The 16,460-nt window shown below is 50.9% G+C and overlaps 6 protein-coding genes across 6 annotated transcripts; 3 read left to right on the top strand and 3 right to left on the bottom strand.

Annotated features, from left to right (window-relative positions):
• Nucleotides 1–916: 916 nt before the first annotated feature.
• Nucleotides 917–3,021, bottom strand: STEHIDRAFT_47713 (beta-1,4-mannosyltransferase; the record flags this gene model as incomplete). Its single annotated transcript, XM_007298007.1, has 10 exons — nucleotides 917–1,144; nucleotides 1,230–1,305; nucleotides 1,372–1,486; nucleotides 1,685–1,868; nucleotides 1,911–2,177; nucleotides 2,229–2,301; nucleotides 2,358–2,447; nucleotides 2,504–2,652; nucleotides 2,712–2,902; nucleotides 2,961–3,021. The coding sequence occupies 10 exons, from the start codon at nucleotides 3,019–3,021 to the stop codon at nucleotides 917–919; spliced, it is 1,434 nt and encodes a 477-aa protein (XP_007298069.1).
• A 399-nt stretch (nucleotides 3,022–3,420) lies between these two features.
• Nucleotides 3,421–4,855, top strand: STEHIDRAFT_88844 (HIRA-interacting protein 5). Its single transcript, XM_007298189.1, has 5 exons — nucleotides 3,421–3,634; nucleotides 3,689–4,260; nucleotides 4,316–4,413; nucleotides 4,473–4,742; nucleotides 4,798–4,855. The coding sequence occupies exons 1-4, from the start codon at nucleotides 3,430–3,432 to the stop codon at nucleotides 4,495–4,497; spliced, it is 900 nt and encodes a 299-aa protein (XP_007298251.1). The 5' UTR covers nucleotides 3,421–3,429; the 3' UTR covers nucleotides 4,498–4,742; nucleotides 4,798–4,855.
• A 2-nt stretch (nucleotides 4,856–4,857) lies between these two features.
• On the top strand, nucleotides 4,858–6,243 carry STEHIDRAFT_88841 (porphobilinogen deaminase). Its single transcript, XM_007298188.1, has 3 exons — nucleotides 4,858–5,359; nucleotides 5,449–5,459; nucleotides 5,522–6,243. Exons 1-3 carry the CDS (start codon nucleotides 4,868–4,870, stop codon nucleotides 6,129–6,131), a joined length of 1,113 nt encoding a protein of 370 aa, XP_007298250.1. The 5' UTR covers nucleotides 4,858–4,867; the 3' UTR covers nucleotides 6,132–6,243.
• Nucleotides 6,244–6,594: 351 nt separating this feature from the next.
• Nucleotides 6,595–7,824, top strand: STEHIDRAFT_88837 (UBC-like protein). Its single transcript, XM_007298187.1, has 10 exons — nucleotides 6,595–6,726; nucleotides 6,791–6,867; nucleotides 6,924–7,028; nucleotides 7,084–7,104; nucleotides 7,162–7,254; nucleotides 7,327–7,337; nucleotides 7,395–7,446; nucleotides 7,513–7,531; nucleotides 7,601–7,607; nucleotides 7,674–7,824. The coding sequence occupies exons 1-10, from the start codon at nucleotides 6,657–6,659 to the stop codon at nucleotides 7,678–7,680; spliced, it is 462 nt and encodes a 153-aa protein (XP_007298249.1). The 5' UTR covers nucleotides 6,595–6,656; the 3' UTR covers nucleotides 7,681–7,824.
• Nucleotides 7,825–10,388: 2,564 nt separating this feature from the next.
• STEHIDRAFT_164457 (uncharacterized protein) lies at nucleotides 10,389–13,097 on the bottom strand (the record flags this gene model as incomplete). The annotated part of the gene is made up of 10 exons (XM_007298607.1): nucleotides 10,389–10,782; nucleotides 10,842–11,500; nucleotides 11,554–11,654; nucleotides 11,719–11,807; nucleotides 11,876–12,054; nucleotides 12,107–12,198; nucleotides 12,262–12,338; nucleotides 12,413–12,616; nucleotides 12,697–12,830; nucleotides 12,947–13,097. 10 exons carry the CDS (start codon nucleotides 13,095–13,097, stop codon nucleotides 10,648–10,650), a joined length of 1,821 nt encoding a protein of 606 aa, XP_007298669.1. The 3' UTR covers nucleotides 10,389–10,647.
• Nucleotides 13,098–13,563: 466 nt separating this feature from the next.
• On the bottom strand, nucleotides 13,564–15,453 carry STEHIDRAFT_117193 (uncharacterized protein). Its single transcript, XM_007298606.1, has 5 exons — nucleotides 15,397–15,453; nucleotides 15,313–15,341; nucleotides 15,039–15,244; nucleotides 14,826–14,933; nucleotides 13,564–14,739 (listed from the first exon to the last, which is right to left on the bottom strand). Exons 1-5 carry the CDS (start codon nucleotides 15,397–15,399, stop codon nucleotides 13,682–13,684), a joined length of 1,404 nt encoding a protein of 467 aa, XP_007298668.1. The 5' UTR covers nucleotides 15,400–15,453; the 3' UTR covers nucleotides 13,564–13,681.
• Nucleotides 15,454–16,460: the final 1,007 nt, after the last annotated feature.

Genomic DNA, 16,460 nt, shown 5'->3' with positions numbered 1-16,460 from the left:
AATGGCCGGAGACAGCTCCGAGTGGAGCACAGGCTTCTCCGCGAGAAATCTGGATGCGACTACGATTCTGCAAACCGCTGTCACTTACCGAAGTAGTCACTCAGACTTTGAAGGCTAGGGTTCGAACTGACGACCTCATAGTAAGTCGCACGCGTAAACGCCGGTGTGATGACCACTGCGTCATCGTGGAGTATAATAATGGGGAGACATATTATATATAATGTGTAGTTCACTTGCTGGTATACACATCGTGTGTTGCTCATTCTCACCACAGGCCTCGCAGCTTGCCCGAGAAATTGTCCGAAATGCAAAAGAAAGCACTATCGGGTGTGCCTAACAGATGGGCTGAATATTGACAAATAGGTGTGCTCAGTCGTTGCCAGACATGGCTACGGCTCGTGCGAAGGCTGACCAGGCATCTTCAGCCCTTGTCAGGCCCGGTCAGGCCTTCGCAGCTGGCACACATTATTCCAACCTATGCCTTGCTAGCCCTTACTGGCCTACACTGACCGCCTAAGCAGGCATAACTATCCCAATTCCCGTGCGTTAGGCTCTGCTATGCCTAACTAGCCAAATGTCACTTTTCCGACATCAGAAAGAAGGTGTGTATATTCGACCTCGATCGGGGCACCGAGTGGCCGCTGGCCAATCAACGACTTGAATATGTCATTTCGGAGACCTTCCCGAGCTCGAGTATCTCTCCTCACTCGCTAAGACAAGTCTGCCAATCGCGGCATACATGTCGAACTGCAAAGTGCCCCGATACGGAGCCACACCGCCCGTCGGAAGAACGACAGAGAGGTTCGAGTCGAAACAAGAACATACCGTCTGAGATCCAGAGTCATAGTGGTTGGAAGACTGGCAAGTCCCAACCGGATTCGCGGCGACCAGCCTTGCACTGACTTCTATATCAACTTCACCGCAAAGTGTACTCTGCGGCATGTCCAGCCTGCACATCACTCAACACCAAAGGCTTCACGACCTTCGCCCAGTTATCGTCCCAACTGTTCCACTCCCAATCGCTGTCCAGCTCCTCGCCTACGCTACTCAATTCGTGCGAGGTAATCGACGCCTTGGAAGCGCGACGGAGAGAGGATCGGAGGTTGTCGAGGGCTTTTGAGGCCGGGAAGGATAAGAGAAGGGTCTGTGTATGACGTGGTCAAGAAATGTGGACAGTATTAGCGGTGGTTTGGGAAACGTAACCCGAGATAGTGTGAAGTGGCCCTGACCTCGAGTTGTTTGGCGAGTTGTTCGGCAGAGTTGAAGACAAGACCGTTTGTTCCGTCTTTCACGAGTTCTGAAAGGCTGTGTACGGAAGTACGTCGATTAGACATTTGCCTGGTCAGAACTGAAAGAGAAAGAGTGTGTTACCAAGCAAAGTCGAGAGCGCACACAGGCAGGCCGCAACCGAACATGTCTACCACTTTCATCGGTAGGTCCATATTCGAGGAACTCGAGTGCAAGGAAATCCCTAGATCAGCGGAGCCTACATCAAAGAGAGGTCCAAATCAGCAAAATGAACAATACACCGGCCTGTGAACACCGTTGGCAGGCAGAGTGAAGAGGTCTGAGTTGCGTAACTGCTGTCGATCGCACCCCGATTCGGGAGTGACCTGTTTCAGACAAACCATTCCGGATGCCGAAAGGATCCTCGATATCGACAGTCTCGGAGATCATAACTCACCGAGTAACAGTGGATAATCCTGTGCTTCGAGCCACAGGCTGATACACTGGACCCACTCCCACGGTTCGTTTCCTTCATCGCCATTTTGTAGCCTCTGAACCTCGTTCATGTACTTGGACCTCAATGGTCCTTTCCCGGTCACAATCATCAGCAGCTTAGGAAGCCTTCCCTTCACGCTGGGCGGCTCGCCATGAGCCTGAGCATCTTGCTCTTCTGCCTCGAAGACGCGGTTTATTTCCCGAGCTTGTTTTTCGTATAGAGTTAGAGCTTTGAGGAGGATGGAGAAGTCCTCGTCGGGGGTCCAGCTGGTGCTGCTCACGACAATAGCGGGACGGTCCGAACGAAGGGACGGCATGCTGAGCTGTTCGAGTATGGCTGGGCGAGAGCTTGAGGATTGTGTATGATTAGAGATGTGGGTAAATGGTGTGGAATATGGCGTGGAGTATTCGGGAAGAAATTTTTGTGGTAATGAAGGAGATAATCTCAGGAAGAGCTGGGTGAGGTGGTTGAGCTCCTGTTAGTTGAGACGGTCACGGACGCTTACCTCGTGAACTTCGGATGGAGTGCAACGATGGAAGTAAGACGGAGGACGATCGTGTAAAACAGCTCCTAAGCCTCTAAGAGTCCAGATCGTCAGCCGACCAGGACGATGACCGAGAATTCTGTTACCCACTGCAGATGCCACTCTTCGACGAGAGCTGTGCGCATGGCTCTTGTAACGAATAAATGGGCATAGGCGGAACGGCCGAAATACGCCTCAAACCTGGAAAGAACGTCGTGTAACTATTATATTCAACATGAATGGGAGGAAATACTGACGCCCTTGCAAGTTTCACCAGTATGTGCTCGTCCCCCAGTCTGAGAGCGAGGATGCTATATCCCGTGTTGTGCCAGTCTATAATGATTTTACTTCCACGAATCCTGGCAAAGAGCCACACTAGCGCAAGAGTCGGTATACTTGGAGGATTCTATATGGATATCTCCATCAGAATGTTTAAAGATGACGTGCAGTAGATCCACAACATACTTGGACCATGATGAACTCAGGAACATGCGGGAGACGCCACAGCAACGTGATGAGTATTGTCAACGTCTGCCGGACGACCTTGAACGGTGCCACGATAATGAAAGGGAGACGGCCAACTTTTGACGGCGGGGTGGGGAGGTAAGAGAAGTGCACGCGTGGTAAGGATAGCAGTCCGGGAATAGGTTTCGATCCTGAGCATTGTCGAACCAATTAGCAAGAAAGCCCTTCAAAGCCTGTGCAGGATAATACCTCGGTAGCCTACGAGATATGTGTCAAAGCCAAGTTTCGCAAAGCTCTCTGCATGGTACATCATGCGCGGACTTCTACCGATGTCTCCGAGCACCAGGATTGCCACAGTACGAAGTGTGGGTGTTCCTCGAGGTCTCAGGAGCTGCCATAATGCAAGAGTAAATAAGAAAAAGAGAACCAGAGATGAGGTGGTCTTGACAGAGTCTGCACCAGGATCCGAGCCCTCCATGAGGGAGGTGATGGGGGAGAGAAAGAATTTGTGCTGGCAAGAACACTGTGACGCAGCAGAGAAAACATAGGAATCGAGTCGTCACTGCAAACGACATAGTGATGGCGCCAGTCTGTCGGATGGGCACTTCACGTGAAATTATAGGAACTGCTGACTCACTGAAGGATTGGGTCATCGCTGAGCTCATATTATAATCCTGACTTCGCCACCTTGCAGCCAACCATCATGTCTCTTTCTCCAATGGCCTCTTCATCGTTCAAAGCACTTTCAGGAGTAGCTAGAGCACGTATTTGTCGTCCACCGAGATCAACAGCTCTTGTGGCGGCTGCTCGCAACCTCAGCTCTACATCGAGGTGCTCCGCTCACCATGGATCTACTTTTGCCACTGCGGCCGGCGTACGACCCACGACATCCCCTACGACAAGTCGGATAAATCCTCCCTTATGTGCGTTGAGATATTCTTTTAGCATACAGCTGCACTACTGACATTATACGTCAGCGCGCTCAATGTTTATTCAGACCGAGACAACTCCAAATGACGATTCTCTGAAGTTTATCCCTGGCGTTACTGTCATGGAGTCAGGCTCTGCAGAATTCCTCGACACCCGATCAGCCCTCACATCACCTCTTGCCATTCGTCTCATGGGCATCGAAGGCGTCAAGACCGTCTTCTATGGCCCCGACTTCGTCACTGTATCTAAAGACTCCGAGAACCCATGGAGCGTCCTTAAGCCCGAAATCTACTCTATCCTCATGGAGTTCTTCTCCTCTGGGCAGCCATTATTCCGGTCGGAAGAAGACAGGGAGAACGCTGGACCACAGGACACACGTATCCTTGACACGGATACAGATACCGTTGCGATGATCAAGGAGTTATTGGACACAAGGGTTCGGCCGGCGATCATGGAGGACGGCGGTGATATTGAGTATAGAGGGTTCACGGATGATGGCTTGGTACAGGTTAAGTTGAAGGGGAGTTGCAGAGGGTGTTCGTCTAGTACTGTCACGCTCAAGACGGGTATCGAGCGCATGCTCATGCACTATATTCCTGAGGTCAAGGGCGTGGAGCAGGTACGCATTTCTCTGTTATTAATCTGTGGTTGATTCTGACCTATACTATTTCCAGATACTTGACCAAGAAGAGACGATTGCTTTGGACGAATTTTCCAAGTTTGAGCAGCGCTTGAACTCAAAACAGCGCTCGGCAGAGAAGCGCGACTCTGAGTAAGTGCCGTGTACGTTTGCAGCGTGTATTTCGTCTGACTTCCTTAACCCTTCCCCAGCATGGCACAGTATATGTCTGTCTGATCGACTGCCCGTTGCTTTCTTCCGTTCGCTGTGTGCTACCACTGCTTGTCGACCTCATATGTAACTGTAGACTGAGAAATCCCCACGCGTATTCTCACCATTCATGTCGCATGCGAGCCACCCACTGCTGTGGCAATACACTCGATGTAACTTTTGCCCATGCTTTCCATCTGCTCGAGGGTATTTTCATGGCAAACTTCATGGTATTGTTGGAGGCGAATGACGATCGAAGTATTACAGTGATCGTAAGCTTGTCTAAGTAATTCGTTCTCACGGCCCATAATTTGATCCATACATCAGTAGCTGCCATCAAGTGCACCGGCTCAGTCGCAAGACCTTACTTTTCCCTCCTTTCCCTCCACTCAACATCATGGCATCCGCATCCACCACGCCAACGACGGGTCGCCCAGTAGTACTCGCATCGCGAGAATCGAAACTCGCTCAAATACAGACTATGATCGTCGTCCATGCTCTCGAGAACGCCTTCCCCTCCGACAAATTCACTACATCTTTCATGACCACCGCAGGCGACAAGAACCAGTCGCAAGCACTTTATCTTCTCGGAGGCAAATCCCTATGGACCAAAGAACTCGAGGTCGCGCTCAAGGAAGGGATCGTCGACATGCTCGTGCATAGTCTCAAGGATGTTCCGACGGTACTGCCGGATGGGTGCTCGTTGGGCGCGATCTTGGAAAGGGAGGATCCGGCGGATAGTCTGGTCGTGAAGGCGGGTTTGAAGGTGAATGGGAAGGAAGTGAAGACGCTGGATGACTTGCCGGAGGGAAGCGTCATAGGGACGAGCAGTGTGCGGAGGGTGGCACAGCTGAAGAGGAAGTACCCGCATCTTGTGTTCAAGGATGTCGTACGTCTGTATATACACTCTTACAGTTACACGTCTAATCCACCAATTTCTGGACATTATCATCGCCATTTCTGTTCGGTCATTTCAAGCGCGGAAACTTGTACGTGCTTCCCATAACTCCATCCATGCTTAGCGTAAATTCAAGAATTGGGTGTGCCACAGGACCACACGTCTATCGAAACTCGATGCCCCCGATGGACCGTTCGCAGCTATCATCCTCGCAAAAGCAGGCCTCGTCCGACAAGACCTCGGAGGGCGCATCGCCTCCGACATCGTAGCTCCGACACTCTTCCACGCCGTTGGCCAAGGTGCCCTCGGAGTCGAAATCCGCTCCAACGACACCAAGATGATCGCCTTCTGCAAAGCCCTCACGCACTGGCAGACTCAATGGAAATGTCTCGCCGAACGCGCCTGCTTGCGTGTGCTCGAAGGAGGGTGTAGCGTCCCTGTGGGCGTGCATAGTGAGTTAGAGGTGATCAAGGATGAGGGCGAAGGATCGCGGGAGGCGAGATTGGTGATTGTTGGGTCTGTGACTTCGATCGATGGACAGCAGCATGTGGTGGAAGAGCTGAAAGAGGTGCTCAGGAGTGTGGAGGACGCGGAGGCCGTAGGATCGAGGTTGGCAAGACAGTTGTTGGATAGCGGGGGGAAGCAAATTTTGGACGCAATCACGAAGGATCGGGAGACGAGGATTGGGGAGGACAAGACAACAGAAGAAGTGCACAAAATCGAGGAGAGGATGGAAGAACAGACTGGGGCAGCGGCCGTATAGGTTCGTGCTGCCTTCGAGTGGATGTCGACCGTATTTTATAGATTTTGTATGCTTCCTGCTCAGTGCTAGTAGGTGTGTATGTCTGGTGCGAAAGAAATAGAATTCGCAATTCTTGTACTGTAAGATACGGCAGCATAAGAGCATGCAAAAGAAAGACAGAAGCAAAGAAAAAAAGTATGTTGCGCGCCAAAATCCATGTTGACCAGCCTTGTCTACTAGCCAACGCAGACAGTGACGAGCGATTTCTTCTTCGTCTCCACGAGCGCCTGTAAATCCCTTCTGTAAAAATAATGGGAAGCCAAGTGACTCTATGGCGGAGACGATGACATTGAAGAAAAACCAGAATGCACGCGAAAATCGTGACCTTTATACCGCGAGGGACATGTGTGTGCTTGTTTGTACCGGCTTCGCTCAAGCCGCGGCGGACCGCCGGTGATGGCAGACAGGAGCGCGGTCAAACCTGCGGAGCGCCACTTCCTGCTCAATTGCTTGACTGCTTCGTTCTCTTTGCTTGGGTCGCTAGATATGGCTTCGAAGAATAACAGACGACTGGCTAAAGAACTGACGGAAATTAAGTCTCAGGGCTGTCCAGTTGGTATGCTACCGCGAGTCTCCAGACTCCAATCTACCTAGTTTGATACCGACATCTGTTCGAACAGGCATCGAAATACTGCAGGCAGATGACCTCGAGACTTGGATATTCACGATAGAGGTACTCGGCGAGAGTCAGTACAAGGTACGTCATCGTCTTTCAGTCCTTAGCGTCTCTGTAACTCATCTCTTTTGACTCAGAGCGAGAGGTTTGCGCTCAAATTCCGCTTCGACGGAAGCTACCCATTCTCTGCTCCTGCTGTTCAGTTTGTGTCAGACAACAAATGGAAACCTCCGATTCATCCTGTGCGTTCCTCTACATCCTGCGATTCCTCCACGGTCTAACTCAAATATCACTCAGCACGTTTATACCAACGGACATGTGCGTACTTATCCTCCGTGTGGCGCCCTGAACCTCATTTCTTCTTCGCACAACTAGATTTGTGCCTCCATTTTGGGAAACGAATGGTCTCCAGTCCTCAGTGTTATAGCAGTATGTGTGACGATGCAGAGTATGCTCGCTTCTTGCAGAGTAAGCTGTCCTCCTGGCCACATCGTGCCCGTCTAGAACTGTTGATGCCGATATCACTCGATGTGTTTGCAGAAGAAGGAGCTGTGAGTGTCTACATTAGGTGGAAGATGCGACATGGTCTTAATCTGTTAAATTTTTAGGCCACCAGACAACGACAGATACGTCCGTACCGCTCCGGATAACCCGAAGAAGGTCGGCACTCTCACCTTGTCTCGTTCGTTCCGTAGCGCTGATGTCGTGGACCTGTCTTATCGGCAGACAACTTTTGTATATCACGGTATGTTTACCTTCCGTCTATTATCCTCATCCATAACCTAACTCGGTCGTGACCATCGAACCTAATAAGATGACGAGTGCGTGACCTTGATTAACTTTCTACTTTACTTCGAATTGACACTCCTGGATCTTCTTGCTTATAGCGTTTAACCCTGTGAAGTTATTGGAACGATTCATGGCACTACTACCGAAGATCATTCCTATACCACCGCATCCTCTTGTTGTATTATCACACCTTGCTTTCGTGGTGCTCACAATGTTTTGTAACTTATTCACTTTGCTGCGTGCCCATCGAAGGACCGCCGAAGAGCTAGCTAAGATACGGAAAAAACCCGTGCACCGCCAGCTTACAGGCTAATGCCGCGACATCCGCATCGATCATAACTTGGGCCATGTCCTTCTCGAAATCTCATCGATCCCCCATCCCTGTTTGCGCTGTTCTATAAGGTCCTGCGATAATTAGGACGTCAGCTCACAACGAATTGTCCGGCACGCGCATGGTTGAAAGTTGGCTTACAATCAACATCATGTTCTCCCTGGGCTCGTCTCTCCACAATTTCCCCATAATCCTCAACCTCTCGAACCACCCGTCCATCGTCTCTTTCCGCTGATCCTCCAAGTTCTTTCCCACAGTCATCAAGAATATGCCCACTGCCTGTACGCCATCTTCCTCATCTCTTTCAGCCCGCTCCATTAATCGCTCCCCACAATCCACCACGATCTGCTCAGATATCATCCCCACCATCCAAAGTTCACCGATGAACCTCATCAAGCCATACCACCTCTTCTTCGCCATATACAACTGCCAGGGACTGGGGTATATCGGCCTCAACCTACCCTTCACGAAAGTCCTATCACTTATCGTGACCACATTCTCAGGGTCAAACCTTTCTGGTCCCGCATCGAACGCGGTGCGACATCGACTCAACAACAACGCCCGGAGCAATCGTGGACCCGCCAAAGGTTGTTGGGCGCCATCCGACTTAGGACCATACAGCAACGGCGGTTCCTTCAACTCGACTCTTGGCGAGCTCTCCGCCATCAACTTCAGGCAGAGTTTTGCATAGCGCCAGATCGTTACCGGACTGCTCTCCACGGCTTTCTCGAACACGAGCTTGATAACATGATCCAAAGTCCTGCCGTTGTCCCCCGAGTCGGAACCGCCCGTGCTATTGGTGTTGGCGCATGCGACGAGTTGGTCGGAGATGTAGGTGTGTCTGTCTTCGTGCCAGAGGCGGATCTCGAGAAGTTTCTTGACTCTGAAGGTTACCGTGTCGAGACGAGGAGCACCGGGAGAGATCGGGAGACGGGGAAGGGGGTTTGTATAATTCCAGTCGGCGACGATGTCGTTTTCAGACGAAGAAATGCGGATATCTTGAATGGGAGAGAGGATGAGGGGCGCTGCTGGCGATTGGCCCCAACCCTCGTTCTAGGACGACTAGTCAACGCGGGAATCAAGATGTGCTCGGCGGTGTGTCATACCTGGTTTATGTTTCCTTGCGGTACGTCCCATCCCGCGATCTAGATTATTTATGGCTGATATGAGTACAAAGTAATCAATGCCAGATGCACTGTCGGCCCACCTGTGCTCCCGGTGGGCTTGCGAATGCTTGCGTGATGGAAGGTGTAGGAGACGCCGTACCCCACGCGATAGGCTTTGAATGGTATCCGTTGACAAGAGGATTTAGAGACTTGAGAACGTAAATGGCACATACCTCAGGCGTAGGCAAGCTCGATGGACTCGACGTTGACGAAGACGGCCGGTTTGTTCTATACGCTGTGCGATGCGTAGCCTATAACCAAACATATCATCAAGACGCCATGACGTTGTGTTAGCATACGTATTTCCAAACCCGGGAACATAGACAACAAGGCATACTGTAACCCTACGTACCCTAATTGACGAAGTCTCCGAGCCAGGACTGACTACCCTCACACGTTTTACCCGGCCCATTGACCGAACAAGTTTTTTCATCCGCTCTAGCTCCGCCACCACATCCTTATCCCGTCCTCTGTCCCTCCAAATACGGGCAACCTCGTGTAGCGCATTGGACAAGTCTTCGTCTGCCCGCTCATTCAAACGCATTGCCGAGAGCATGGAGCCTAGTCTCTCCTCCAATTGTTCGCGGGTACGGTGCGCCTTCCTCGCCTCTGCGAGCTCTGAAAGCAAACGGGTGAATACGTTGTCGAATTCACGGCGCGCTCTCAGTACTAGGTCCTCGATAGGTTCCTCAATGGATCTAACACGGGGAGGCGATCCCGCTGGCGGTGGCGTTGGGGTGCGTGAAGAGACAGGCGAAGCTGTCGAACTTCCTGAGGCTACGCTGTGTGGGGGTGTGGGGTATTGTGTAGTTGCCAAACTGGCTCTCGAGGAAGGACTGTTGCCTGAGATAGTAGATTTCAGTCATGTTCACCGCGAATCATTGCGTAGAATGGACGAACAACGTACCATACATTCCGCCGCGGTGCTATGGATGATTGGGGCCGGGGAGCGCTGCATGCAAGGATAAGCATGAAGACCGTCAAGTATATAACAAAATGTTCAGGATGGTCGCCTTCTCCCGTGGTACACAGCGTGTCAGCGCTTCAGCCATGACAAGACCAGATTCTCCCCAAATGGGATGTCACGTAGCAAAGCACACATCACAGTCAGATACTGTCATTGTACTCCGAGCGTTCTCAGTCTCCGGGGCCGGCCCACTGATCAGTGAAGCATAGTGACACTTGCATGGAAGGCGATTGTGAGTGTAAAATTAACTTCCTTCCTAATGGATCAGTGAATCACGAAAGAACTCGAGGCAAATGAGAAGCAACGGAAATCTGAAAGGTCGAAGAAGCCGAATAGCAATCTGGCGAACCTCAGAATGAATATTCTCTGTGTGTAAATAGTACAAATGAAGTGAAGAATACGCTTGATAGACAGGCTCTCAAATGCCGGACTGTAGACAACAAACACGCGGATATTGAACGTCTACTACACGAACTGAACCCATCTCGGGAAGGAAATGTTCGGATGCCAACTACTATTCTTGTAACATTGATGATGACGCGCTGCCTGGAAATCCTGAACCGAATAGGGCAAATCGCGGCCCCGGCTTGAAGCTTTGAAGCACGAAGTTACTCGGAATCTTCAGAAGCATAATCTTCGGACCCGCTATGGGCATCATCCTTCGCGTCCTCTTCTAGGAGTTCCCATCGTGGAACGTCGTGACCCGCCTGCTTTACCTGGGACCAGGCCAAGTGGTGGTTGACCTGCGCCATAACGATGGTCAGCGAATGTATCGATATGAGAAATACGGTCCATGACTCACAGCGTTTCTCCATGTCAGGGGTATTCTCGGTTCATGATGGAACTTATGGCGACCTTGTCGTCTGGGGAGCTCTGCTGGACAGTTCAGACAGAGGAATTCACATTTGAGGCAGTCCAACGCCCATTTAGTAGTCGTGACGCGATCAAGTTTGAGTATGTCCAGGATCGACAAAACGGCGGCCTGTGCCGTAGTGTCCAGGGTAGGCAGGTCCTTGGGCATTGGGCCCCGACAGGAAAATACTTCCTCCTCGTGTAGGAGTACGAGCGACGGGAAACTCGAGCGCGAACGGGAGAACACGGTCGTCGCGAGTTCCAAACCCGAATTATTCAAACCATTGAGAGCAAGAATACTGGCCCTCCTCTGTGCACCCCAGGCGTTGAGCTCATTGGCCATCGACTTGAGGAAGCGATAAGCCCTGTCGGCGCTCGTTGGAATTCCTTCGTTGTCGTCGATCCACTCACGCAGCTTCTTGAATTCGTTGATATCCTCGTTCTGAGGGAGACACGCGGCGTCTACTTTGATGAATTTTTGACGATAAGTTTTCAGCCCAGAAGCAAGGATTTCCCAACATGCATCGCGCCTCTGCTGTCGACGTGCAAGCCTTGAGTCTTTGGCCCGATCTAAATCAGCTTGGATGAGAGGAAAAGTGCGGGCCCAAGCTGTGTCGTGCTGAATGAGTTCCGGGTCAAGAGGGCATTGAGGGATCACTTACACGCATCGGTCAATGGTATATCAGAGCATACCCTGGGATGCTCAGCAACGGTAGCAACGTCCCTCACCTCATACCCCAAAGAAAGACAACGGTCCCGGATGCTAGAAAAAGACGGACAATGAGACGTGACACTGAAGATTAGAGGAGATGGAGTGAAAAACCGACTCTAAATATCGCTGTTGGCTCCTCCTTTTCTTTGCATGGTAGCGCTCCTTCTGCGTGCGATCATACCACTGGCTACATTCCTCCGCGTGCTAGTCGATATCGGAAACGCGAGTTAATAGAATTGTTATATGAACCGGTTTGGGGTGTTAGGGCGTACTGAAGAAAATTTTGCCGCTTCGATCTCCTTTGATTGTTTGAAACTCTCCAGAACTGTGTCGATATCTTCGGTCGCAACATCACGAATGAGAACTTCGACTTCGTCCTTGAGCTTGATGACGTCCTCGTCCCACCAAAAGTCGCCTTCTAACACCACTCCCTTCTCATCCCGAGGATTGACTGTTGTGACTTAGAATGAGCTGACGCAATGTAGCATTAAAAATGAACGTACATTGTGCGCACGGCAGACAGACAATCATCAGATCATCCATCATTTTCGAAGTAATGCGCACCTCCGGATCGTCCTCGACTGAGTCCACAAGGCTGCGTGAGTGATTGTCAGTGTGACAGGCCGATTTTCGGTACAGATTGTTCGTAGCCACTTACTATTCATTGAGACAATAGTTGCAGATCCTACGCCGCAAAGCAAAGTCGATCGTAATGACCCTCGAGACAGCGCACGACTGAGGGCATCGAGTTTTCTTAGTTCATATACTATGCACGCCTTCTGTCCGATAAAAATACTCAGGGCACTTACATGACAGATTGCACCGCCAAAGAGCAGGTTCGCCCAACGAGGCTCTGCAATATCTTCTGGGCATATAGGTACCCCTACCTCAACGAAACTCTTCCATGTACGCTTCCAGAGCCATTTGATACTTTTATCCATCAAGATTTGTCGGAATGCCTTCGAGACACGTGAGAGAGTGACAAGGTCCTTTGGATGAAGATGGCTAAAAATCTAGATCAGATGAGAGTCGCGTTGGGTGGGAGTGTGTGTCAGTGTCTGATATGGTCAATGTCGGAAAAAGTCGAGCAGACCTCAGAGAGCATATCAAGTGGGAGCGTTGGAAGATTCTTCAGGCGGCCTTGCAGTCTTCTAGGTGGTCCATTGGTGGTCGCCTTCACATTCTTGGCTGGTGCTTTCTTAGCACGTTTCGCCGGAGGTTTATGGTCTGGGAAGATGGCATTTGATAACAAAGAGGATAGACAGTGAGCAGTCAATGTACATAAAAGGAGAATATACACCGGTCTGAATCGAGCATTTGCATCTCATAGCTGTGGTACACACCTTCTACATCTTTGGTATCCGACTTACTAGTACTAGTACTAGGACTGGCTTTCCCCTTCCTCGTCGGCGCGCTGCCAGCAGGCTTCTGCGCGGGTTCAGGTTTGGACTTACCCTTACCCTTGCCCTTGTTCTTACGTTTTGCAGGAGCCATGACCAAAGTTGACTAGGAGAGGATAGGGAGTCTGTTGTGGTTGTAGATGAACAAGAACAGTCGTTGAAGACCGGCAACTGCCTGAAGTTGAACGACACAAGTTCCCACGACTCGGACACGGACACTCTTCACATCCCTAATGGGGGGTTTTTTTTATTTATTTTTTAAATCGATTGCATTTGTATAGCGCCGGCGAAAGCCAGGGGCGCTGAAAGTAGGTACTAGTCAACTATCTACAGTACGAGAGGGAGTTGGTAAATACTGTGGAACTCAATGTTAGAGCAGGGGATGGAACCTAATGGGGTATTAACTCCGGGCCGGCCGTGTCGAAGGCTACCGCAACCTCCGCCGTTAAATTTTGTGCTCTACACCAGTGAACTGCTCAAGCTCGTCAATAATACTCAAGAGCACGGAGATCATGATTAAACAGAATTGCGAGATTTGGAACACAGTGGCATTGTCGAAGGGCATTTGAAGGCGCCGAGACTGCAATTTACAAATAATAACCAGTAGAAGTGTTCGATTCCCAAAAGTAAGTAAACCAAAAGTGAACCAGAAAAGATACAGACATGTGACTACATTAGCTAAGAGCAACACGACTTCTTCACTCTAGCGCCGACACCCATTGCACTAGCAGAAGGCACACACGACGAGATCTTATCACCCACTTCGTCCCTATTCCCACCAGAACTCCCCGGACTGGCGCTGCGATCCTTGCAACAACCATTGCATTCTCCTCCGCACCCGCAGGACTTCCCACAGCCGCATGAACCGCCACAGCACAACTTCGGTAAGGCCACGGGTCCTCCAGGGGGTGGAATACGAGCTGCGTGGGCAAAGAAGCTCTCAAGTGCCGAATGCCCGCCAAATGTGCCCGTGGCGGGACCGTGCCACGAATGTGAGCTACGAGCTCCGCCGACTCCGGAGAGATCAACCTCACGAAGATTCTCATCAACGCAGGATGTACATCCTTCTCCGCAATCCTTCTTGGCATGACCGGATGATGCCACACGTAGAGTGCTTTGACCTTCGCTGAATCCGAGTTCGAAGTCGAGCTCCGCGGACTGAGTATCGTCTTCTCCGGGGCCGTCTGTGCGGTGTTCGGCACAGTCAGGGCACGCACATTGAAGACCGCATGTGCATCCTGTGCCCGCGAGTCGATTGAGTGTGCTGAATGGTGGCATTGACGTAGGGAAATTGGGATGTTCGGGAACATGTAGATGATCATGTGGCGATAACGGTGGCATCGAGAAAGGAGTGGGTACGATGGACTTCTCTTGAGACGTAAATTGTAATGGTGGGAGCGCGAACTCTGTTTCCGGTGACTGGTATGACCTTGCACGTTTGGGGTATGACGAATTGGAGATACGTGGAGGAGTGGGGGAGCGACGATGCTTGCGCATAGGGTGTGACAATGGAGGAGTGAGGCTGAATCGGGCGTTCTGAGCAGACGGGGACCGATTCGTCTCGGGCTGGGACAGCGACGTCTCGCCACAACATAGGGCAGCTGCTCGAGCTAGTGTGGCCAATCCATTTCCGGCAGGTCTAAACGTGTTCTCACCGGTAGCAGAGCTCTCGGGGTACGTTCTGCATTGACAATTCCACACGTCACCACACCGGCAGGGGTTCAGCAAGGATTCGACTGTGCGGACGTGTGAAGTCAGCAATCCGACGCAAACCACTGCCTGAAGAGATTGAGTGCCAAATGGAGATGTGTCTGAATCTTACCTTGTTGTCGTGGATTGGACAGTTGGACGGGGGTATCCGATGATCGCTCTCCTATCGCGTCTTTAAGGCCATTGGGTAACGCAGGAACGATTGGGATGTATCTCTTCTCTGTCTTAGAAGAGTGGTAAGAATAGACGGTCATATAACATCACAACGGGTCAAGAGGAGACCCTGAAGATAGCAAAATCCCGCTCAGATGACAGGGCCACTTACGTTTCGTCCCAAATGCCTTCTCAGTCTCGTGGCTGTTCGATGCTCGTGAATCTGAGCAGGTACACTTCGAATGTACACGCTTCGTACTGCGTAGCTCGCGGCAGCGTTCGCATTGGGATACAGGGCGGCCTTTCTTCTTGATTTCGTACAATGGGCGGTCGGTATGGGAGCATGATGAGGAACGGTGGCCTTTGATACAGGATTCGCTGTTTCAGTGCGACGATTGAAGAACATATTAGAGAACGTTTCTTCTGAAGTGCAGGTGAGTGCGTACCAAGCAAACTTCTGATTGTTGATAAATACCTATACGACGGACCATAAGCTACGTGTGGTCAAAGGTTTTCCTGGAGGTACGCACCATTATGGGTTTACGCTATTGCTATGCACGTCACAAATAGCAACAAAGCATAGAAAGCGAGATGAAGGGAAGAGCGAAAGGTAGAGATGGAAGGGAGGGAAGGAGAAGGAGGCCGAGAGAGGACTGCGACCAGGCGGTGATATATGTAACACATTTCAAAGGGTGAGACGCTTGGCGCCACAGGCACGGCTCCGAACAAGCCATGGCCAATTGATCGGTACTGTACCGGTGACGCAGTACCTCACCAGTGCCACACTCCCAGGCCGGGCTTTCAATCCTACTTAAGTACCAGCCGAAGTACTGTCTTTCGAATAATCTCAACGGTGGCCAGTAAAAGGAGGGCATGGTTTTACCACATACTTGGCCATATAGTCGAGGGAAATGTCTACGCTCCGCTCTCATTGGTACTGCATCTCACTTTGATCTCACTCGTGGCGATCGCGGCGGGAGAACATCTTGATGATGAATGAGCGCTTTATGCTGTGGTACGCAGAAATACCTCCTGCCGGTGTGGTACTCTCAGAGCTCAAAATATGTCAGATTATGAACAGTACCATTTGGAGCTCGGGACAGAACCATGACATGATATTGCGCCGCAACTTGTAGAACACATCTGGCACGTGTAAATGATGTGGCCCATCGTAAACTTCCTAACTTGCCGAACTCCATGTGGTTACTGGATAGATAGATGGTATGCCACTAAAATTAGAATCCCTCGCATCTCAAAGTTACGCATAAAGAAAGGAAAGGTCTGCATCGTCGAACGGGGACAACATCAGTCCACACCCGCTCAATCAAGCGCCGCAAAGCGCAAAGGAGTACTATTGTTATCTGGGCCTGTAAGAGAATCGGAAGTCGTACTTCTATCCTTCCCGCTAGATCTAGTTCTTGCTTCCAATTCTCGGCAGAGCAAGATCAAGTGAACGGCTAAGCCTAGGGGAGCTACTATTTGGCGCCTATCCTGCATACTGTAACTAAGCGAGTCGTTGAATTTGCCCGTGTTGGAGACAAGTCCAGCTTGTCACAGGCAGAAACCGACCTTCGATAAGGTGAACCACGTATGT

The sequence above is a fragment of the Stereum hirsutum genome, assembly GCF_000264905.1.
Source record: "Stereum hirsutum FP-91666 SS1 unplaced genomic scaffold STEHIscaffold_1, whole genome shotgun sequence".
Taxonomy (NCBI): domain Eukaryota; kingdom Fungi; phylum Basidiomycota; class Agaricomycetes; order Russulales; family Stereaceae; genus Stereum; species Stereum hirsutum.
This window is presented reverse-complemented; position numbering and strand designations above follow the sequence as displayed.

Excerpts from the sequence above, each read along its gene's own strand:
- STEHIDRAFT_88844 (XM_007298189.1), top strand. The coding sequence starts at position 3,430 with ATGGCCTCTTCATCGTTCAAAGCACTTTCAGGAGTAGCTAGAGCACGT. Across the intron at positions 3,635-3,688 it reads TCGGATAAATCCTCCCTTAT|CGCGCTCAATGTTTATTCAG; the intron begins GTGCGTTGAGAT and ends ATTATACGTCAG. Across the intron at positions 4,414-4,472 it reads GCAGAGAAGCGCGACTCTGA|CATGGCACAGTATATGTCTG; the intron begins GTAAGTGCCGTG and ends ACCCTTCCCCAG.
- STEHIDRAFT_88841 (XM_007298188.1), top strand. The coding sequence starts at position 4,868 with ATGGCATCCGCATCCACCACGCCAACGACGGGTCGCCCAGTAGTACTC.
- STEHIDRAFT_88837 (XM_007298187.1), top strand. The coding sequence starts at position 6,657 with ATGGCTTCGAAGAATAACAGACGACTGGCTAAAGAACTGACGGAAATT. Across the intron at positions 7,029-7,083 it reads GGAAACCTCCGATTCATCCT|CACGTTTATACCAACGGACA; the intron begins GTGCGTTCCTCT and ends AATATCACTCAG. Across the intron at positions 7,105-7,161 it reads ACGTTTATACCAACGGACAT|ATTTGTGCCTCCATTTTGGG; the intron begins GTGCGTACTTAT and ends TCGCACAACTAG.
- STEHIDRAFT_117193 (XM_007298606.1), bottom strand. Across the intron at positions 15,245-15,312 it reads AACAATCAGAAGTTTGCTTG|CGAATCCTGTATCAAAGGCC; the intron begins GTACGCACTCAC and ends GCACTGAAACAG. Across the intron at positions 14,740-14,825 it reads GTCCAATCCACGACAACAAG|TCGAATCCTTGCTGAACCCC; the intron begins GTAAGATTCAGA and ends ACGTCCGCACAG.